Source organism: Cyanistes caeruleus, chromosome 2, assembly GCF_971803275.1.
Source record: "Cyanistes caeruleus chromosome 2, bCyaCae1.hap1.1, whole genome shotgun sequence".
Taxonomy (NCBI): Eukaryota; Metazoa; Chordata; class Aves; order Passeriformes; family Paridae; genus Cyanistes; species Cyanistes caeruleus.
In genome coordinates this window covers 4,089,447-4,113,176 of record NC_141702.1, presented here as the reverse complement: position 1 = coordinate 4,113,176, position 23,730 = coordinate 4,089,447, and the positions used below count along the sequence as shown (strand labels likewise).

The 23,730-nt window shown below is 41.6% G+C and overlaps 1 protein-coding gene across 1 annotated transcript in view; it reads right to left on the bottom strand.

Moving 5' to 3' along the window:
• PKHD1 (PKHD1 ciliary IPT domain containing fibrocystin/polyductin) overlaps window positions 1–23,730 on the bottom strand; it is a 235,370-nt gene that overhangs the window by 105,841 nt on the left and 105,799 nt on the right. Inside the window, exons 41-48 of the mRNA XM_023924235.2 lie at window positions 22,963–23,157; window positions 21,992–22,117; window positions 19,286–19,419; window positions 14,107–14,219; window positions 13,199–13,289; window positions 11,960–12,094; window positions 8,664–8,799; window positions 7,171–7,417 (exon numbers count right to left, since the gene is read on the bottom strand). Of these exons, the coding sequence (XP_023780003.2) occupies window positions 7,171–7,417; window positions 8,664–8,799; window positions 11,960–12,094; window positions 13,199–13,289; window positions 14,107–14,219; window positions 19,286–19,419; window positions 21,992–22,117; window positions 22,963–23,157 (1,177 nt within the window). The remainder of the gene's footprint in view (window positions 1–7,170; window positions 7,418–8,663; window positions 8,800–11,959; window positions 12,095–13,198; window positions 13,290–14,106; window positions 14,220–19,285; window positions 19,420–21,991; window positions 22,118–22,962; window positions 23,158–23,730) is intronic.

Here is a 23,730-nt window from a genome sequence, read left to right as displayed (position 1 = left end):
CATAATGCAAAACTCTCTTGCACATCAAAAGGCACTTTATTGAGTTACAAAGATGCCCTATGCCACAGCAAGTGACAGAGACTCAGACTCATCCTCTCTGCAGCATAAATTCACATGGTTTTACTCCCTATTTATTTCAATTTTCATCACTGGAGGGTTCTGAAGAGAACAACTTGAATCACTTTTATTGGGGGACTCTCCCCAGTACCTCCAGGAGAAGTGAAGACAGAGAAGAAAGCCTGGAAGGGACAATCCTGCTGGGATACAAGTCTGACCTGTCAGAAGGTTAGGTGGTAACTCCACACCAGCCATGTAGATCCAAAAGATAGTGAATGGGAATGGGAATTTACTAACTAGTGAATTAACTGTGAATACATTTTTGTTGGAGACCACTATTTAGAAGACCCCAGATAAATACCTTAAACTCTATATTGAACTTCCAAATGGCTACAGTTAATATAGAAATATATCTTTTCCTGTGTGTCTACTTATACCAGACAAGCTATAGAATCATAGAATCTTTTGAATTTGAAAAGACCTCTGAGATCATCGAGTCCAGCCATTAACCCAACACTGCCAAGGCCACCTCTAAACCATGTCCCAAAGTGCCACATTTGCATGTATTTTAAATCCCTCCAGGCATGGAGACTTAACTGTATTTTTTAGAGAGTTAAGAGCACCACTTCCCCATGAAGCTCATTTCAGTGCCTGACTTCCTTTTCCAGGAGGAAATTCTTTCTAATATTCAATTTAAACCTCTCCTGGTGAATCTTAAGGCCATGTACTCTTGTCCTGTCCCTGTTCCCTGGGAGCAGAGCCCGACCCCCCCGGCTGTCCCCTCCTGTCAGGGAGTTGTGCAGAGCCAGAAGGTCCCCCCTGAGCCTCCTTTTCTCCAGGCTGAGCCCCTTTCCCAGCTCCCTCAGCCTCTCCTGCTGCTCCAGCCCCTTCCCCAGCTCCGTTCCCTGCCCTGGACACTCCAGCCCCTCAATGTTTTCCTTATCAGGAGGGTCCCAGAGCTGTCCCCAGCACTGGAGGTGTCCCAGCAGTGCCAGCACAGGGGACAGGCACTGCCCTGCTCCTGCTGCCACCCCAGAGCTGGCACAGCCCAGGTGCCATTGGCCTCTTGCCTATCTGGGCACACCTGGCTCGTGTTCAGCTGAAAGTCTGTTCATGACCCAGGAAGAAAAAGAGCAGGAGTTACCTGATGGTCTGGAATCTCTCAAGTTTTCTTGACCCAGAACGTTGTGTCCTTATCTTTTAAATGCATTGACTGAGGTGTTGCCACCCATAAATTTATTTCCAGCTCCCTATGGACTGCCCACAACCAAACCAAAAATTTGGGGAACCTAGAAAGCTTCTCAGCTCAGTGTACAAGTTAGCTGGTGCAAGGACACGATAAGCCTGGGATACATTCCCCCCAAAAGGATGTCAGTGTATTGTTTTATCACCTCCATGCCAAAAAGGCACCAAAATGGAAGTACCCTACTAACGGAATTACCAGCCACAATTAGCACCATTTCCATTTGCCCTAAATAGCCAGTGAATTCACTGTGCCCTAAATAGCCACCAATCTACCTCTCTTTAATGTTAATGAAGTAGAAGAGCTGGTGTACACCGGCATTTCTAATTCAGAGGATCTGAGGGAGCCTGCACGCATCATTAACGTGGAGAGCTTCATTATCAAAGGAAAGAGCCTTCCCCTGAACTTCTCCTGGCTTTATTTGAAAGAAACTAGGAAGCAACGGTCTTAATGCAAAATTAACCCTCCCTTTAAACTGCTGGAAGCCTTTACAAACTGTAAGGGGGGAAAAAAAGGATGACTCATTGTAAAGGCTGTATTTTTATATCGAAGCAGGTTTCAATTAAGGAGCAATTTGCTTTAGAAATATGGCAGGATTACAGGATAGGGCTTTACAGTCTGAGCCACAATTCACCAATTGTGACTGTATAAACTGTTATGTAATTTAGCTCAAATGCATTGTGCAGAACTGCTCGACAGATATGGGCCACAAAGGATTTGTTAAGCCAATCAACAACATGGAGTAGAACAAATATTAGCTCTCCTGTTTATGTTTACCATTAACTTATTTATCCTAAGGGTCCATATCTCTGTGTATGAAGGCAGGCACTCTGCTTAGCTCTAAATGCTTTCTGTTTGTGTAATAATCCATTATGATTATCCCTCTTCAAAAACAGGAAACAATTTAGCATTGAACTTCAAATGGGACACCAAATGTTTATATCAAGAGTCTATGTTTATTGTTGGCCAAAGGGAGGCTAATTCCAAATTATGACCATATCAAACACTTTACAGGTTTAATCTTGGGCCCCAGACCAGTTCACTTTATTTTAATTGCCAGGAACTAAGAATTTTCAGCTGTTTTCAGTAAATGTGTGTATCTTTGTTGAGATACCAAGCTCATTATTCAAATCTGTCTTTTATTACGAATCCTTAGTAGCAGTGATTTTTTTCATGCACGAATCCTTTAGGAAATAACCAGATCTTTGACCCTGATCCTAAGTCACCACCATGGGCTGACTTTTAAGTAAAAGAAGAATTGAGATGGTTTCCCAGGAATAGAAAGGGTTGTGACTGACAAGCCAAGATGGATTCATTCAGAGTAGAATTCCAGTTTTCTACCCCTGACTTCCAAAATCCCCTGTGTTCTTTAAACATTTCCCCAGATCCTGCAGTTCACAAGCTGATATTTTCAGGAGAACTAAAATCAGACAGAAATTCTAGGCCAGCAGGTGGTTGGTGAACAAACAGTTCAAACATCTGCAGTGTGAGCATAGCAAAGACCAAGGGATGACCACTTGGTCACTGCTTTTCCCACATCAGGTAGAGCTCTGAAGAGTCCCTGGAAGTGTCCAAAGCCAGGCTGGATAGGGCTTGGAGTAGCCTGGGATAGTGGAAGGTGTCCCTGCCCATGGCAGGAGGTAGAATGAGATGATCTTTAAAGTCCCTTCTAACCCAGACCATTCTGTGATTTCAAGATCAATATATTGGTTATCACAGGGAGTCCCAGCTGAGGCATCTGACTCTGATCTCTCCAGGCCACAAGAATAATCCAACAGATTTGCCAGATTTCTCCTTGCAAGGAAAGCAAGCTTAGGACCACAAAATTTTGCCTCAATGTTAAATTTATCTCCCTGCACTTAGAAATATCCCAGAAGATAATCAAGCTGAGGGAGAAGGCTTGAGGAAATGTTTTGCACATTCATAACACTGTGCAGGATCCCGGTTTTGCTGCCCATACCCCGACTGCAGGGTGAATGGAAAGGTGTCCTCCACTGGGAAACAAATTTCTCTTGCTGGGATGAATCTGAAATGCCAGAAATGCATCAGAGCAAAAGCTGAATCTCTAAAGCTGATGAGTTGGTAACTGAACAGTCAACAATTTAGTATTTGCTTTCTTTGTTACATCACAGCAGCCCTCAGAGGATGGGTTATGGGGACAAGTGACCATGTGAGCTGCCCCCTGCATGGGCAGAATCCTGTACACGGGGAGGACACATGGCCAGAGAGTGACTGAGGACACTGAGAGAAGAATTGTGCTTGTCAGGGTGTTCCACAGCAGGGGATGTTCAGCTGAAGGCACCACAAAGAGTAAATACCAAAGGAAAAGCAAACCTAGAGAAATCAGAACTCTCTTCAAGACTCAGAGACACAGAGGTAGGGGGACACCAACCCACCATCAGTGGCTGGGTTTGCAGCAGAAATGCACCACACAGAAGAGGATGTTGGAGCTGATTTAGGAGTTGAACCCATAAAGTTAATCTTTTGCTCTGCAGCAGAAGAGGGAAACAATAAAAGGCTTGATATACAAGACTGGTGCTGAGTAAATCCAAGGTTTCCCCAGTGAGAAAAGGAAAACAAATTAGAGGGACCAAGAGGGAAACTCCCTTTTGGCAGGCACAGCCACCGAGTGTTTGGAGTCCCCTTCGCCGCGAGGTGCTGCAAGGCTGCAGATTATTCTAATGCTCTCCTCTTGTAAAAATTATGCATAATGTGAAGAAACTTTGAAAGTCACTTAATCATGTTATGACAATTTTTTAATGAAAATTTGTTTTAATATTAATAGAGATTCATAGTTTCATGATAATATGGGTAGCGATGGCATTTGGAGCAGCCGTTTCTAGCCTGGAGCCATGCTGTGCTGTGCCATAGCATAAGCTGTGCTTCAGACCACTCAATAACTTTCTCACATATAAATTTATAAAGACTTTTATAAGCTCCAATTACATTTTTAAAAGACATAAAACCCCTCTTTAAAGCGTGCTTACGTGACACATTAGTTTTAACTTTCAACTGGACATTGTGAAGAAGGGTTTTGTTACAGCAGTGCAACCTTGGAAATGAATCCCCATTTCCCAGGAAGTTGCTGAGTGAAGTAGTTCAGGACAGAGCCACAAAATGCTCAAGACAGTAGTTTTCCTTTTAGAAAAGAGCTTCTATATTTTTTTCTCTAATCGTGCACTCTTTTTCTCCCAAACCTGTAGTTTATTTGGGAAAAAGTGTCAGCACAACACATGACTTCTGGTAAATGAAACAGCACAAAGATAAAGAGTCAATTGCCCACATTGTATCAAATATAATTAAAATTGTTCCAGACATTCTTTTAGCTGGCACCAAACAGCCCTATCCCTGACAGCTCCCAGGCAGGGGTTCTTTCCTAAAGGTTAGTGCTGATGCAACATCCCTGATGTTTTGGAGATTGAGATGGCAAAAAATATCCAATCCTTGTCAATTGCCCTCAGGGTCAGGGAATGATCCTGAGGTTGATGAGATAGAGGTTGCCATACTAGGTCTCACCTCTTAAAACCCATTATTTGCCTCAACCTTCAAAATTTGTGGAGCTGGAATCCCATTCCTGAAATTCAGGATAAGCAAAAAAAACCCCACAATCTCAAGCCTCTCATGTTTTTTTTTGAGGACCACAGAAAATTCAAGTTACAGACCTGACAAGTCTCATATTCCATGGCCTGGTAGAGCACAATAACAAGATTTCTTCCAGAGAGATTTTTAACTCTTTTCTCATCAGAAATAAGATAAGGATAGCCAAGCAACTGTGCTTTTGTCTTTTCATTGAGATGAGATGGATCCAAAAGGAACTTGCTAGGAATTTCTTTCCTGTCACCCACCTGTCTTTATTCTCTTTATTCAAACTCTGCCAATTGCTCCTAGTCATGTTTTGCTGTATTAATCATAAACCATTCTCTTTTTATGGCAAACATTCTCCAACACATCTGGAGAAAATTCACCCATTCTCCTTCTCCCACCCCCTCATCCTCTGGTCATGCTATAGATATTTTATTAATTGACTTTTACTCTTCATCCCCTCCAGCTCCTTTTATTCCCCATCCTGGTCCTCTCCCAGGTTCCTTTTGGAGCTCTATCCATCTGAACAAAGCTTCCCTGGCTCAACACACTCATTTGGCTGGATCTGACAGTCTTTCAACTTAACATGATGGTGATTTGGCTGCTGGGAGCTGCTCAGGAGAGGGGATCTGGAAGAAGCACAGAGGGGATGCTCACAGAGGGGATGCTGGGGTTCCTCTGCTGAGCACACAGTCCTCAGGAGGACAGGATAACAGCTGGCTTCTTCTCCTCAGATCTGCCAAGGATCTCTGATTGACTCCCAGCTCATGCAGATGCATAAGAAAGAAGCTAAATAAAAGGTACTTGTTTGAAATAAAACTTTAATTGAGAAGTCTATGAAGATATGACTAATCATTGAATCCTGGAATAATTCAGATTGGAAGGGACCTTACAGCTCATTTAATTCCAACCCTCTGCCATGGGGAGAAACACCTTCTACTAGACTAGGTTGCTCCAATCCCTGTCTAAGTCTTGAACACTTCCAGGGAAATTCTCATGGAGTTTACTGGGAAGACAAAATTTAGGTCCAGTTAAGTTTTCCAGAGTTAACAGCAATGGTGCAGATGAACTCCTGCTTCTGCTTGCTCCTTACCCACCTTTTGATGCCAGGAGAAACAAGGTGTATTAAATATATTAACTGTCATTAATTATTAACAATTACATCGTGGAAATACCCAAAAGCACCCAAATCACTCTACAGGCAACATTTAGAGAAGCTCCATCCACCCACACAGCATCAGCCCAAAGATCTTGCAGTCCATTTCATCAAGGTAAATGCAGACTAGAAAGGGAATTAATTTCCCCAAGACCTCTTGGTTAACTGCTTAGGAAAGACACCAAGCACAGTTTTATTTTGCCTTTTACCCAGTACTCTTTTATTTAAATCAGAATTATGCCGAGCTCTTAAAATTTTGCAGATTTTGGTTTCATTAGTAATGTAAAACATGCAAAGCCTGCAGGTAGCTCATAGTTTTCTCCTTCAATGGAAAAACCAATTAGTTTTTTTCCTATTTGGGAAGGGATTGGGGTTTTTTTCCCCTCCTTCTTCTAAAACATGAATTATGAGGCAGATGTGAATAATTAACAGCCCTCTGACAGAGCATTTCAGGATTTCTGCCTACGTACTACTAACCTGAGACAGCAAAAAATGGATAATTGTTCAGATTTGTACTTCAAAAGGAGAGTGAAATGCTGAGCAGGGGACTGGGAAAGGAAGATGAGCACGGGAAGAAAAGCAGGAGCGATGTTTAGAGCTCTAAAAGTCTTTCACCCTTTTTCTTACGTCAGAAATTTGTGAATGTCCTCCCTGGGTGATAGAAGTGGTGGCAGTTCTTGGCTGAACAGCATTTCTCCACTGGATCCCCTTAGCTGCCAGCTGGTGAAAGGTAGGGACAGTTCCAGCTGGGGGAGACAAGTGAACTGGGCCAGAACTGGGAGGTGTACAGCCACCAAAGCTGATAGGAACGACCTGGCTGTACCCCAGGACTGGATTATTATTAGAGCTTTTTCTAATTTCCCAAGTTATCAAATACCAATATCAATATCAAATTCAGTGTGAGATGCCAGATCTGACACAGCACCTCCAGAAGATTCTTGTCCTTCTGCCATGGAGTGACAGGCCATGGGAGGCAGCACAGCAGATGCCACTGCTCAGGCTTTAGACCTGGTTTAGGACCAAGCAGAGAAGCAGCAGCCCTGGGACCAAGCTCAGATCCAGCAGCAATCTCAGAATAACACATAGCAGAAAAAACCCATGCTGTATTTTGGGAGCTGGAGCAATTACTTACAAATGAAGAGCCATACGGTGGAAAACAAGGTCACTGTCACAGACACTGCCACCAGAAGCTTGGCTGAAGTTGGCACTGGCTGTGCAAGACGCTGCCAGGATATCTGTGGAAGGCAGGACATGACTTCCCTTCTGTCCCGTGGTGGAGCCATCGAGATCCTCAAGGATGGCAGAGTGAGGAAAGGGGAAGGACACTTGGAAAGGGGAATTGGTGAAGCTCAGATGTTCAGCTGTCACTGTAAACCCACCTGTGGGTGACAAGAAGCATTTCTGAAAAAACAGAATGGTCACATCATGTAATGGGTCTGAAGACAAGTCTCTGGGAATAAAGAGACCAGCTTCATTCCACTTTGTCTTTGGAAAAATGTCTGATGGGTCAAAAAAATTGGGAGATCCAGGAAAATAAATAGAGATGGTTGTAGGAATAGCTATTGGTGTGCATGGCCAGACCAAACTTGCCCAGTACCCTGCTGTGACTGTGGTTCCCAGGTGCTTCTCTTGGCCCTACCAGCATCTCCTCAGTGACTCCAAACTCTTCTTCACAGGCCCCACAGCCAAAACTACAAACTGCATGACAGTGATTGGTATGGATCCTGTCTGCCTTTCTTTGAAGGTAAATTTTTTAGAGGTGAGTACATTGTGTAAATGTACTTGACACTTCTGTGTATGTGCAGCACCCAGCAGAATAAACCCTTGGCTGAGAAGTGAGTCTGGAGGATTTTTTCACTACTGAAACACAGATAGCTACAAAAAAAGATGATTATTCATGCAGGCTAAAGTTTATGAACACATTAATACTTACAGAAATGTCAGAAAATCATAGCCCCATGGACTATAAAAATTCAGCTTTGGCAGGAGTGTCCATACAGCACATGGGTTGCTATTTGACTGTCCTATTCCCAGTTTTAGCCTGACTAAGCCAGATTTTCCTATTCCTTCTGTCCTTTGATCTCATCTCCTGAAATATTTTTCTCTTCTATGTTATTGTAGGGCAGTCTTCATTTATAAATAAATATATTTTATTACAATACAAGAGGCAATTGCAGTTGGAACATTCTTCAAAGAGCCTTTGAGTACCTCTTCAAAGCTCAGAAGGATGCTTAGTTTACACATTATCTTTGGCAAATTCACCTCAGGTTTAGGCTGGCCTGAGGTAGCAGCAAGGTGAAATTCTGTGAGGTTGTGTCACAGCTTTTAAAGAAATCATCACTAGAAATTTTACCTCCCAAAATGAAGAGAAACAAGGCAGTGCATAAAACCTGTTTCCACTGAGAAAAGAGGACCACTGCAAAAATCAGGCTACATTTGTCTTAAAATAAATGCAATATGTGTCTTCAACTGAGTGATATAGATATCCAGAAAGACTGGGGAGAAGCTGAAATTTCAGCCTATGCAGAGGAGTTATCAATGGTCATCTATGGAAACTATGAACTTGTAATGGGAGGGGAAGTTGGGATTTGGGAGTCCTGAGAAATAAATATAAATCAGACTCACCCTGCCCTCGGAAACAGCCAGAACAAGTCCTGATCGCTGTGCAAGTGTTCACATCAAAGTTCCTGAAAGCTGTGCTGGAGATGAAGAGCTGGTATCTTTTGGGAGTCTTTAGTCCTGCAGACATACAGGTCCTATCCTGAGGTGAAGGAAACATCACCATGTGAATCACAGAGTCCTAGAATGGTTTGGGCTGGAAGGGACTTAAAAGTCACTTCATTCCAACCCCTTGCCATGGGCAGGGACATCTTCCAAAAGACCAGGTTGCTCCAAGTCCTGTCTAACCCAGCCATGAACATTTCCAGAAACGGAGGATCCAGGATGCAGCAGCTGGGAATGCAAGAGTGCCCATAGTTGTGGAGTTTAAAGGACAGATGTAAGATATTGTTTGGCAAATTCTGACAACACCCATCTAATTCCCCACCTGAAGAAGGTGATAGCATCACTTTTATGGGCAGCTTGTTGCCCTTTGTTTGAGTTGCTGCAGTGTAGTTATGATGGGAAATTTGAAGGGAGAGGAAAGTTTACATTCCCTGGGGAGAAATAATCCACCTAAAAACCTCAGTGGGTGAATTTTTACAACCCCATTTTACTTTACCTCTTTTGTCCAGCAAAGTGGGAAATTTTCCTACTCTCAAAAATGACCATTCTTATTTCTGTCCTAAGAAAAATCTGAGCACTGACTCAAAGGCATTTTGTGTGATTTGGGATGGAGATGCACTTAAGCCAAGCTCTCTGAAAAGCTGTAGAGGACTTCAGAGTCTATTAGAACTGAAAGAACCAGAAAGGAAGAGCAAAAGCCATGGGAGATGAAAAACACAATGGAAAAACTGGATTTTGGGGTGATTGTAGTCCATGACACAGTGGAAGTGTACAACCCTCTGCCAAACAGTCTTGGAAATGGGCTGGAAATAAAGATATAGTTAGAGTTAGTGAGCAGCCTGAAGGAAGAAGGGCTGGCAGGAGTCTGTGATACTGTTTCTGAGGCCAATAAATACTTGTAGAATACATCTCAAAAGCCATAGTAAAGAATCAGTCAAGAAATCCACCCTATGTGAAAACACCTGCAATTGAAAAGAAAGAATGCAATGCACTCTCATAAGTAGATTATTACTTCAAAGAGAAGGTGCTATCTTCAGTCTTTGTAAGGCACAGTAGTTCCATCAGCTTTTTTATTCTGAGGCCTAAACATCAAGAGTGATAGTCCTGGTCCTTGGGCCATCCTATTGCAAGTCACTGCTGAGCAGAAATCCCTGGTTTCTGATAACAAATTGCTCATAAAGTCTCTCTTGGCTTTTTTTCTTACACTTTTGGTTCTTCCATCCCACCCAACTTTCTATATTTTTTTAATTAATTAATTTTATTTTAACAAATAACAAATAGAACTGTGTGAGACAGTAATTCATCCCCTGTGTGTCTCACAACCCCTGTTTTTTTCCAGGAAGAAATGCTTTTCCTTAAATGGTCCCACAAAGACAAGTTGTTTAATGAGAACACAGAGGGGGCTTTCTGAATGTCTAGGAAGTTAAAAAAAATCTTTCACTTGGCTTTCACAGGTCCTGGATTTAGCCCTGTTAGTAACTTTTCAATGGGTCAAAGCCCCAACTTTGCAATACCCTGATATTTCCAGAAAACAATCTTATTTTAAAATCACTTTTTTCCCCAAAAAGTGGAAGGGATAAAAGAGAGGAATATCCAAAGTTCCCATTAAATTAATGTGATAAAGTTTTAATTGATATTAAAGAGGCATCATTATTAAAGGGAGAATTACATACATTAAGATGTAAATTATGACAAGGAGGCTCTTATCGTGAGATAATCAAAGATAATCACCCCCCTGAGGTACTGCAAGAAACAAGGCACAGCGTGAGTGCCTCTAAATCTCTTAGCAAGTACAACATTGCAGTCCTTCCATGGATCCTGCAAAGCAAAAACAAAGAAATCCACCCCTTGGTGTCAGAAATTCACTGGGACATCACCTCAAGGTTGGACAGGCGAAGCCAGGATTTTATCTGAACTATCTACTTAGAACAGACCTGCTAAGGAGGTTTCTTTCTGCGAGCTTGTAAAGAAAACTCATTTTAAATACTTTTTTTTTTCTGCCAGTCAGAGAGAAAATTAATTTAATAAACAACAATAGAAAACTGAGCAGGGGGGAAAAAAAAAGACCTCAAAATCATGAACAAGCAGCTGTGGCGAGTTGTAACTAAAATTCCATTGTTATCCATGTTATTAATCTGTTAACAACCTGGTAGCACCCAAAGGACTTCGTCCAGCTGCCTAAAGAAATAGTGGAAGAAGAACATATTTACTGCATAAATAAAATTACATTTTGTCAGTATTTTTCATTCTCAAGTAAAAAAAGTAAGGCTCTGTGCTCCAGGTGGACCCATGATGCTGAGAGAGAGCAGAGGAAACCAAAGTGTTAACAAGGACAGAAACCAAAGCTGGTGCTCCTCCTCAGCATTCTCAAATCACTAAACTAAACCCACTCGTGCATGGTTAAATGGTGTTAAATGCAAAAGGTGTATAAGAATTCGTGTTAGAAAAACTTGATTAAAGAAAAATTACTATTTCTCTCCAAAAGTCAGGTCTGGTGAAATTCCAAGATTTTTCTGAGACCATGTCAATCCTGAAAAAACAAAAAAATGAGTGGAGAAAAAAATTTGTACTTGTCTTGCTAAGATCCTTCAGCTTTTTGTGTTTGTTATTTTGCTTTCACCTTTGAATGTTTAAGAAAGAATATACGGGATTATGCCTTATGGTGTGAAATCTTGCAGTAGTTTCAAATGAAAATAGAAAAAAACAGAGTTCTTGTTTTCAAATTTGTTTTTAAAAAAATAAATCTTAAAATCTTCCATGATGAAATTAAAAGATGTTTGGAAAAGATAAGAAAAAAAACAAAACATGGAGCAATAGAACTGTTTTGGTTGGAAAAGCCCTCTAAGACCATGGAGTCCAATCTTCAACCCAGCACTGCCAAAACCAACACTTAACGTCCCAAAGTGCCAACACTTACATGGTTTTTAAAACCCTGCAAGTGATTCCACTATTGCCCTAGGCAGTCTGTGCCAACACCTGAAAACCTTTCAGTGAAGGTATTTCCCCCAAAATCCAGTCTAAACCTCCACTGGTGCAACTTGAGGGCATTCCCTTACAAACTATTTAAAATCTAAGCTTTTCCCAAGCTGCCATGGAGCAGGAGCTGTTCTCCAGGCTGCTTTCTTGTTTCTCCAAATTCCTATTGAAATGTTGCTGTGAGACTTAAGAGACACTGAAATATTCCCTGCAGTTCTTACCTTTTGCCCAAGGTGTCCATTTAAAACACTGTCAGACACAGAGACATTTCCCAGGCTTTCCACAACCTCAATGCCAAAGTCCTCGCAAGTAGAAATCCAGAAATGCCAGAGTTCGAGGTTCCTGCTACGGAAAATCTACATAAAAGGAAAATAAAATAATAATAACAGATATCATCATCAAAGAATAGAATGGCTTAGCTTAGAAGAAACCTTAAAGACCATCTCATTCCAAACCCTGCCATGGGCACTGGCACCTTCCACTATCCCAGGTTGCTCTGAGCCCCATCCAACCTGGCCTTGAACACCTCCAGAATGGGGCACCTAAAAGAAAGAAGATGGTTTCTAAAAGGAACCCATGGAAAGAAGCAGAATAAACTTAATTATTTGTGTATTCTAAGTCAGCCACACACAGAAATTACAAGTTATGCAGAGAAAATAAACAACAATAAACCTGCAAATCAACATTTTGTTTTATTTCTTTGCACACAAATAACCTTTTCCAGAAAGGGAACGCATCAGCCTGAAAAATCACACTGAAAAATTGGACACCTGCAGAGAAAGAGTCATAGGGATGGGTGAGGCTATAAAACCTTGCAGAGAAACACATACAGACTGTTCAGGTCAGCAGACATGAATTAATAGGATCACAGGCTCCAAACTGTGAGCATGGGAAAAAAGTATGACATAATAAAAGGTAGTGTGGGTTTTTAAAATCAGATTAAATAATAGTGAGACATACTATCTGGAGAACAAAGCTAGACAAATTCAAATCAATAAAAAGTGGCAAATTTTAAGAGGAATTAACAAAATGATCCCATGGAAGCCATCATTTCTATAAAGGTAACGTACCCACCTATCACAATCCTCATGAACAGCTCTGATCAGCTTGGAGGATTTTTTTATTTGGCGACATGAATAAGTGGAAGGTGTCCCTGTTCATTGCAGGCAGATTGCAGTGAGATGGTTTTTAAGGTCCCTTCCAATCCAAACCACTCTAAAATTCCATGATTACAGGGGCAAACAGATGCTAGACAATTACAGAGAACACCAGCTGGTGAAAATAGCACGGATTCTGCAGCAAAAAGAATTCACACAAATCAAGTTTCTGGCTCTTTCATTAGAACACGAGCCTCCAGGTGAGGGACATGGACATCCAGGCACGAGAGCTTTTAGTCAGTGTGGAGGTGAGATAGTCAGAAAGATCCTGAGCATCACAGAAGGCAGTGGGGACAAACCTACCTGTGCTCCCCCCTGGCAGCTCCAGGCTGTGAAGTTGTTGAGCTGAACACGACTGTCTGGCAAATACTCTGGGTACACCAGCAACCCATACCTGTTTAGGAGAGAAAGCCTTGGAGCCTGTTCCTTTACAGTGCATGTACTGATGAGCAGATTTTTTCTGTTCATCATTTTGATATCTAAAATCTTAAATCCGTAACAGCTGTCTGCAGGAGAATTTATTTCTTGAGACCAAAGTCAAAAGTTTTCAGTGTTAGACCTATCAGAGTTAAAAAGGAGTGTGAACTGAGAAGTTCTCACTACAAAACACCCTCCCATGCTCATGAGTTTTCAGCCAGCATCACCTTCAGATAAGCCTGACATGAATCTGGACAGATAAGGTTTTTCTTTATCTTGGATTCGGCTAACTTGAATTACAGCCCAAATGTATGCATTCCTGAATGCAGCACTTGGTTTGACCTTCTCAGAGATTTAAAATCCAGAGATTAATATCCAGATTAGCTCAAAATTCAGGTCGCCTTATCAGCTGATTTTCACTACAATGTCATTTTTTTTAATACTCTTTCTGTTTTAGGGAGGTACTGGTTAAAACTTTTGTCAGTAGCTGTTCCTGGATGCTAAAGGAACAACAGTTGCATGAAATGTCACAGAACCATGGAATCATGGAGGGTTGGAAGGGATGTTAGAGGTCATCTCGTTCCATCACCCTGCCATGGGCAGGGACACCTCCCACACCGATCCCGCCCTGCTCCAAACAACTCTGCTTGAGAGAGAGGAGGACCTGAAAGGGTGCAAAACTGGGGGGAAAAGTACTGAAAAGAGGGTCTAGGCCTTTTCTGCCCACCACTGCAATTACAGATGGCACAACCATTCACTGAATGAAAATCTCTTTAACCAAACCCCCCAAGTACCTTGTGCAGGAGTGAGCTGTGTTCTCTCTGAAGGACACGAGAGGCACTTGGGATGGTCCCTCAGGGGAGAGATGAAAGAAATAGCCATACCCAGCACCACACACTGTGTTACCCTGCAGAGAGGAATATGTGACTATGAAAATAATATTACCACAGATTTCTGGAAATTAAAATCAATTTAAGAAACACGCAAATTAAAATCCCAGCTGAAGTCCATTCAAATTCTGGTAAACTGGGTGGTGGAGACTGGTGCCCCCTTTCTGTGTCTCCAGTCTTGTTCTGTTTTCACTTTGACCTTGGGCCAGTTGTAAAAATATTTGTTTATAAACCAGACAAGGAGGAGTGGCCAAGCAATAGAGACAAGTGTCAGAAAAATGGTGTTGTCACAACTCTTCAAGAAGTAGGTAAGAAAAAAATGTGTTGGAAACTTACATCTATAACTCCTTTCTACATAAGAAAATGTCAGGAAGGAAAAGTAAATCACAGACTAATCACAAAGGTAAATTACAAACTAATCAAGTTTATTGATTTTCTTCTCAGTCTGAATATTTGTCTTATCTCCCAAAGCAAACACAGGATAAGGAAATATGGGATATATTTGCATTGAAAAAGTGAGACTCCTAAAAATCAAGAGAAAGCAAAGAATAACATCTTCAGGATATGACTGAACAATTAAACTTCCTCACACCTGCAGTAAATTATGTGGTTTGGATAATTTTTTACAGGATGAATAACCATAGGAAGATGTGCTGTAAGTCATTATCATTTAATATCACTTAAAGAATTTGCATCTTAAATTCTGCACTTGAGTTCCATTATTTGTGTTGTAAGAGGTAAAAATAAGTGGACATAAGATTAAAATTTGTCTTAAAATCAGGAGTTTGGTACTTAAAGAGTCTTCATTGAGTGGGTTGTATGAGCTGTATTCAGTTTGTTCTGAACTTTTCTACTCAAGGACAAAAAACCTGCTCTTGCCAGCTTAATTTGGAGAGCAGCCAAGCCTTGTTGTGTTTGGGCTGTGTCCATATAGCAACGTCTCCATGTGTGCATCTGTGCATGATCCCTCTCACCTGCCTTAGGTGTGTGAAAATTTGAAGTCCAGGCTGGTAGAGTTTAGCTCCCTTTCTAGGGAAAAAAAATAAGACATAGGCATGTGCAGAAGGCAATGCTTTTGGTCTGTCCTTAGACAAAATTAATTGCTCTCTGGAGGTATGTGGCTCTCTAAGGGGGGTCTAAGCTGACCTTTCTTGCAGCTCTAAGGAGGGCTTGTTCTCTAAGATCAGGTCTGACGCCATCACTCCCATTCATAGGTCACTGGACAGTGTTAAAATACTAATGACTTTTTGGTCCCTGATGGTCCAAATCAAAGCTGAGCCTGGTGACCTCGAGGTGAAACCCTCCATATACCAATTACTTTCTTCTGACCCATCCAAGTGTGCTCCCTGCAGTCCTGATCTCTGACATCTGTCAAGGAATAAAGTACCGAGACCCAAAGCTCTGCTTTCTCTATCCCCTGGTAAAACTGCTGCTTTTTCTGAAAGTGCAGCCACTTTCAGACCCTTTTTCTTTAACAAAACACTTCTGCAGTCCGGTCACATCATTTCCAGGATATTTTACTTGCGACTCCAACCGTGCGTTCTACAGATGATTCATAAGGAAAAAAAAACCCTGCATATTTATTCAGCCAGCTCGTGGCTGGAGGGCAGGGGTTTTAGGCAAGCAGGGAATTTTGTGTGGAAATCAATTCTTTGTGGAAGTCAGTATATTACGAATGTCCGTGCAACCAAAATTCCAGAGAGAAATTACCTCCCTGAGCATGCCAAATACCTGGAGGTATGCACTGCGAGTCAGTAAAATCAAATGGCTGACGGTTTAAGTGTCTCTTAACCGCACAACTCTGCTGGTGTAAATGTTTCATGAATTTCCTTTAGATAGGTGGCACTCCAACTGTTGACCTTAAAGACAACATAAAAGTTCTGGACTGTGTTCTCAGAACCATTCCCACAGTTTCAGATCTGGCAGGATGTGAGTAGTACCCACACGGTGCCTGTTTTGGTGTGGGCCCAATTTGCAGGAAAGGGTTTGGAAAAGATCTCAGGAGGGATGAAACGGTGGGAAAACAGTTCCAAACAGATGCAGCCCCACCTCTTTGGCGCTGTGGAGAATGGCTGGATGGGGTGACACTAGGGAACAAACGCATTTACCAGCAGTGTGACCATCAGTCACCCCTGTGACACGGAGACACCGGCTGAGCTCCACCCTGCTCATTCAGCAGAGCTGTTTCCCAGTCCTCAACACCACGGCAAGAAAGGAAAGGGAGGTTCTTGCTGGATTTCTTAAACCCAGTCCATATGTTGCTATGCACGAGCACTGCTGGCTCTGGGATTTCAGGCCATTGAATGTTTATGGATTGGAACAACAAAAAGGCCGAAACTCACTAGGCCCTGAGAGAGCCAAGGGAAAAAAGATAAAAACCTACTTTTTAAAGTATTTCTCCTGCATGCATAAAGAAAACCAAGGACAGGGGGTGGATGTTTCAGTGAGAAAAAAGCCAGTATCACAGAGGAGCATCTTCTGTTCCTTGCACTGATAACACTTAAAAGGCAAGAAACCAGCCTGCTAATGAGATTGTCTGTGACTGTAAAAAGTGATAACCTGGGCTTACACACTGTGTTTAAAAAAAAATTGTACTAACCTTGTAATAATCAGTTTGCACTCATACTGTCCAAGTATAAAATTTCATCTAACAGCCTGATTCACTTAAGAGCACTTAAGTGCACTTAAGAGCTTAAGTCAAATAGAAATCGGTGGGAACTGGGTCTCCAAATGTCTTTGTAGGCTCAAACCTTTGTAGGTTTGAGTGACTGCTCTGTCCCAATTTCCACACCGTTTAGGCCACCACTGAATTTCAAGGAAATTTAAGCTCTTCAGCCACCAATGCAAATTTAGGCTCCCAAGTAAATTGAGTAGTTAATGAAAATATTATTGCAGGTCTCACTGTGGAAAGGCTTAAGCCATCATGCACAGAAGATATTACACAGTTTGGACCCAGAGCTCTCTGCAGCCCCTGCCTTAAAGATTGCAGCAAATAAATTTAAAACCAGCAATCAAAAGATGGAAATCTGAAAATAAAAATAAAATATAATAAAATATAATAAAATATAATAAAATATAATAAAATATAATATAATAAAATAATAAAATAAAATAAAATAAAATAAAATAAAATAAAATAAAATAAAATAAAATAAAATAAAATAAAATAATAAAATTAAATTAAAACCAATAAACAAAAATACTGACAGACACCTAAAATAAAATTCTAAACTGGGAAAATTTCTATTACCTGTTCTGGCCTAGGAACCAGGCAGGTGGAAGATGAGCCTTTCCTAATACATTCTTCAAGCTTTCCCAATAAACTAGGATTATAAATACCTAAAAAGCTTGAGTCATTTGACCTGAGAATTGTCATGAGCGAAAATGTGCTAAGACTACAACATCATAATGCTGGTGCTGGACCAGCACCCCTGGAATTTAGTGATTATTATTGCACTAAGAAAAAGTCCACAGTTCTTTTGCTTGGGAGAAATGTGATTTTTTTTCTCTCAATATCCCTGTGCTTTGCTCTCTTCCTGAGCAAAGAGGTCCTGTTTGGTCCTGTTGTACAGTAAGTGCAGTTAATAACAGTTTTAAGCTGGTCAACTTCTCCGAGTTTTCCTTTTGCTGCTGCAACACCTCAAATATTTCAGTTCTCAAGATGATGATGGTTATCAGCAACCATCTGAGGGCCATCTGCTACCCTGCCTGGAGCAGCACATCTCCGGAGAGCAGAAAGACCCCCTGATTTTGGGGTACACAGCCACAGCTGTAGCTTTATATCTGTAAACTCACGTGAGCAGAGAGGGATAAATAAATGTGCTGAAAAGCCAGCACAGCCAGCTCCCAGGAACCCGTGGAGGTAATTGCAGCAAACCTTTTCAAAAGCTGAGCCACTGGCAATGGAGTCAGCAGCTCCAGGGTAAGTCAGTGCATGACAGTACAAAACTCTGTGTTTAGTGCAGCTGAAATTCTCATGATCCTGCCTAGTTGCTGTATTTTTAAACCGCATTTGATGGCCTTAAAAACGATAAATATGGCCTCTAGGGAATTGCAGAAAAATTCTCTCCTCCTTCCTTGGTGGTCCTGTCTTCATAAAAACATAGGAAATGCGTTGGTCTCTTTTTCACCTTCAAATTCAGGTGCAAATCTTTCCTCACGGAGCAGAAGCCCCGGGGGTGATTAGGTCTTCACAAACAGTAATTGGTTTGGTTACTGGAGGTTAACAATTGAACAGGTTAGGATTATTTTTTAAATGAAAATATGCATTTTTCACTACTGAAAGTGTCTTAAGAAAGGTCAGTTTCAATGTAATTCCTTAAAATAGTTGGGAAGGAAAAGTGGTTTGAAGTTGATGAAAATCATTTTTCCACGAAACACATGAATGTGACTCTTTATTCTGAAATGTAAGACCAAAAAAGAGAACTAAGAGAAAGCATCAGAGAATTAGTGAATAAAAGTATTTTTTTCTGAGCTCAGCTTTGTGATGTGTGGCTGTTAAGCTATTAGCTCTTTAAAAACCTGATGTTTTATTGCTATTTAGAATAGGGAAGCTTTGTTTCTTTCAAAATCAATGTCATTTTCATAGGACAGGAAACACATTCTCTTTCTCACCCTGGAATGCAAATCTTTAGCTGTATGTTCAATGTGGTTTTAAATCCAGACAGAAGTGTAATTGATGCTGCTGAATTTTAGTGTTTCTGTAGTCAGTCCATTAAAATTGAGGGTTTTTTTTTAATAATGGCAGAAATTCTAGAGAAACTGCGACTAAACTTTTTCAATTTTTTCTGAATCTGTGAGCATTACAAAATAAAACAAATTTTTAAAGTACCTCAGGATGAATTATCTCACTGTAATATTCCATTCCACTCGAACACAGCAAAATTCCCAGTAATAAATTTACCCAGGAACATAATTTATTTTGTAATATGCACTTGTTTCAATATCCCATCACAAGCATAGGTTCTGACAGCTCAGCCAAGAAACAAATACTGTGTTTTTTGTTTCCCAGATAAATGAAGCTCTGTGTCTTTCTGATACCTTTGATTAGAAAGGAAATGTTATGTCTTATACCAGAACTTACCCTGATGTGGCTGGCAGGAGCCCTGATGTAGATCCCTGCTGGTGACAGTGTTTCAATATTGGATAAACCATCACTTACAGAAAGTCCAATCACTATGTTGTTAATGATTTTGTTCTCCTCTTCTAGCCCCTCACCTTCAAAAGAAAACAATATGAAGGTAAAAAAAAAAAAAAAAAAAAGATAAAAATGTAAAAAAGCAAGAGGAAGAAAAAAAGAAAAATAAACCTAAATGTACATATAGCTGGAAACCCTCTATTATCATGATTCTCATTTCAATATACACAAGTCCAGGTATTATATTCACATATACTCCCCTGTATGAGGTATTATATGTGACTACACCACATATATGTTCTGGACTGCAAGCTTATGGTGAAAATAAATAAAATGTGTATTATAAAGCTGGTTTGCAGTTGGGAAAATAGATTCAGAGTGGTTCAGAGTGGGAAAGAGGCTCACTTATGCACACACAGGCATGCTCCTGGCAGTATTAGAATTCAAAGTCTTCTTTATCTCCTGTCTCTGTTTAGTGCCCTACTTACATGGAAGAAAATTTCTAAACATGCTGAAAAACACCTGGTGCACCTCTGCACAAAAGTGGGGGTTTCACCCCTAAGCAATGGAGTAGGAGAAGAGAAAGGGAAAAAATCAATCAGCCAATTGATCAGAAAACACAAGACTCTTGGGGTGCCCCAGATCTAGTTACAGTATAGAAGTAGGAAGAAAAAAACAAAATAAATATTTCTAAGTTCATAAAGAGATGGGGGCCACCCAATGGCAAGGAGTGGACATTCCCATACAAACCAAGTCTGAATAAGGAGACATTGATAGGACAAGGGGAAACGGCCTCAGGTTGCTCTGGGGGAGGTTTAGGTTGGATATTAGGAAAGATTTCTTCACCTGAAGGGTGGTCAGGCATTGGAACAGGCTGCCCAGGGAAGTGGTGGAGTCACCATCCCTGGAAGTGTTTGCAGCCATGGAGACACGGCACCTGGGGCGTGGTTCAGTGGTGGGCTGGGCCAGCCCAGTTTAACGGGTGAACTTCCAGAACAAGGAACACCCTGGAGGCCTTTTCCAACCTCAGTGACTCCATGACTCTATGATCAGCACTGCTGCTCTTTTGGAAGCAGAATACAAAGTGGAATCTTCTGTGGAATGTATGCACAGGCCACTCTCTCTGGCCTATTTAGGAGCAAATCACATCCATTTAATTTTCTCTGTCCAACAGAAGTCGTTATGTTCAAATACACCTGCTCAAGTTCTATTCATAATACAGATCCCTTCCCAAATCACTCCTATCCCAAATAGAAGCCACTTCACAAGAAAAGCCATGCCTTTGGTTTTTGGGACTGCAATAAATACTTTTAGGCTTTTCTCAGTCTTTTGAGGGAATCAGCTTTCTCAATTTTTTCCAGTCTGTATGTACTACAAACAATGCTACTGCCAGAGCATGAACAGGATCCTAAAGAAGTCCTTTTGACAGCTGTACAGGATTTTGAGGTTTTGGCTTTCAAACTTAGACCTCATGTGTCAATAATTTTAAGCCCAGAATGACATTTTGTGATGGCCTTTCAAACCCTCTGAAAATAAGGATTTTAGGTGAAATCACTGAGAGAATCCAATTCCAGAGCTGCAAAGAGCCAGCTACAAAAAATATTCCTTCACAGGTAACAAAATTATACATAAATGAATCCATCAGATCCTCTGGAGCTGCTGACAGTGAAGCCATTAAAAGCATCTTGAGGATAAGGTGCATTCAGGCTGAAACTTCAGCTCAGCTCAGAGTTTTAATTCAGACATAGATCCCAACATGAGTGAGCCAAGGAATGCCAGCAGCTTGGAGGTCCTGCTCTGCTTCCCCATGGCTGCAAGGGTTCTGCACATCAGCTTGGGCCAGTCCTGCATCTCTCTGAGCCAGCTCTCCTCATCAGCAAGGTGTGTATATCACACTGCGTTTATAAACTTCCCCATTTAAATCATGATATATCACTCCTCATTATGTTTATACACAGCACCAGCAGTGGGGAACTGCAGGATCAGAACTGAAGGCTTTCTTTTTTTCCCTTCTGTTTATCTCATAATTGGTCATTTTTATCCCATCTCTTATGGAAAACAAAAATCGAGCTATATCTTTAGGTATTCAGGCAACATGAGATCCCAGCAGAAGATGCTTCAAGTCAGTCTCCTGATGGTTAGTTAGGAGAAATATTTTGTTGTTTAACATTTTTGATGCTCCAAGCTCTGATTTATTTAAGTGCTAAATCCTCTGGTTATCTTTTAACATATGCTTTCATTCTATTATCTGTAACATCAAATGACTGAAGTTAAAGGTAATATGCTCCTAAATGCTTCACTGAGCTCTGGTCTTAAATATTGCATAATGACACTTCTCCAAAGACAGATGAATCAATCCCCTAAAAATAAATCTATTACTTTTTCATGGAAAAATAATTGATCCCAATCAAGTGAAGACTGACCTGAAGGAAGAGAGCTGGTCAAATGGAAGTAGCTGCTAGGAGCTGTGTGTGGAAATGTGGGAGCTTTATTCCAAACCCACTGACACCAGAAATTGCAGAAGATGTGATTAAAGTTCTCAGAGTGCAGTTAATGATCTGCCATTCTTTCCTTCAAAGGCATTTTCATGCAAATGGGAAGCAGCACAAGCTGCTGTTGCATGCAGTGTAGACATTTGCCTGCTTCACTTACCCAGGAGAATCCCATGGCCTGAAATGTTGTAGAAAACATTGCTGTCCACACTGAGGTTGGAGATCCCGGTCAGACGGAGGCCTTGGCCAAAGGAGTCCAGAACACAGCAACCATGGATGTAAGAGTCTGGAAAGAAGTGAGTGGTGGGAGCAAAAATCACTCTGCAGATTGAGGGCAGATATTTTGTACCCCTTCTCTAGGCAGGCATGGTGAGTTTCCCATCATCCAGATCCTGGACAGTGCTGCCATCTGCCCCAGGATGTTCTGACCCTCACTCAGTCATGAAGATGGCACAGGAAATAATTGTCCCTGTCCATGGCAGAAGGGTTGCACCTTGATGATCTTTGGATGATTCTCTTCCAAACCAAACCAAACCAAACCAAACCAAACCAAACCAAACCAAACCAAACCAAACCAAACCAAACCAAACCATCCTATGATTCTGTGAGAGGTGCAAATATAGCTTATCTGGAAGGGAAAATCCGTCCAACACCCTTGAAACACTTTCTGAGCCTACCTAACTTGCCTCTACCACCACCAGTCTTTGGAGACCTCACTGCTACTTCCACTGAGATTGATTTGGCACTTAACAGTGACAAATTCAGAAGAACTTAATATGTTCCTTAACCTCTGGGTGATAAAATTAAATGTTGGTCTCTGCAACTAGCCAGTCCTGAGCCATTTTTGGGCTCCCTCATAGTATATGAGTGCATTCACTTCCAGAGATACTCTCTTCTACATCAAAAGAGAAGCGTAGCATAAAAAAAAAAAAAATTATTTTAGGAGGAAGCAGAAATACAAAGGAAGTGAAGCAGGTGAAACCACTCTGTCACTTGGAAATGGACTAGAGATGACATTTTCCACATTTAGTAATCCATTTTGTCAAGTGACTCAAGAGCCTAGCAGATTCTGAGGGTGCCTGGCCCAGCTTTGGGCAGGAGAAGGTGGGTGTCTGGAGTTCAGGCACTCACCTGCCATCCAGGTGTTGCCAGTGACAGTCAGGGCGCTGCGGTGGGGCCGGAACGCTTGGCCCACGTGGCGGAACTGGACCCCCTCCAGCTGGAGCCGACTCGCCTGTCCCTGGAAGGCCTCCACAACCACGACGGCTCCCAGGTCCCGAGAGCCCAGCTGCCTCTCACTTCTCTTGTACAAACACCCAGAGCCACCTAGGACAGGACCCAGCCAGAGCTGTGAGTGCCACCCTCCCCATGGGGTGGGGTGTGCAGAGGGAGATCAGCCCCACTGACCCAGAGATACCACCTCCAGCCAGGATCTGAAACATGGGCCAAAGACAACGCAGGCAAACATTTTTGATGCTCTCTCAAAATACTGTCATGGTTCTCTCCCTAAAAGTCTGGACATTTTGGAGGGAAATGTATCAAAACAAGCAAGAAGCTGTAGTTTTATGTCTTGGACAGCTCCTTGGAGTTAATTGTAGGTAATTGTATAATTGTATGCATGAGGAAGAGGGATTTGAAATTGATTTCACTTAGGTGAGGTTCTGGAAAAGGAGATTGGGCATGAATGTACAGAACTAAACTGAAAAGAAGCATTTTGTTGTTTTTTTTAAACTCTGCTCTCCTGAATCTCCCTGCAGATGGATGGGGAACTGTTACTACCCACAGTTTTGAGACAAGAATAGAGATTAGAGAGAAATTCTTCCTTGTGAGGAAGTGGGGACACCCTGGCACAGGGTGCCCAGAGAAGCAGTGGCTGCCCCTGGATCCCTGGAAGTGTCC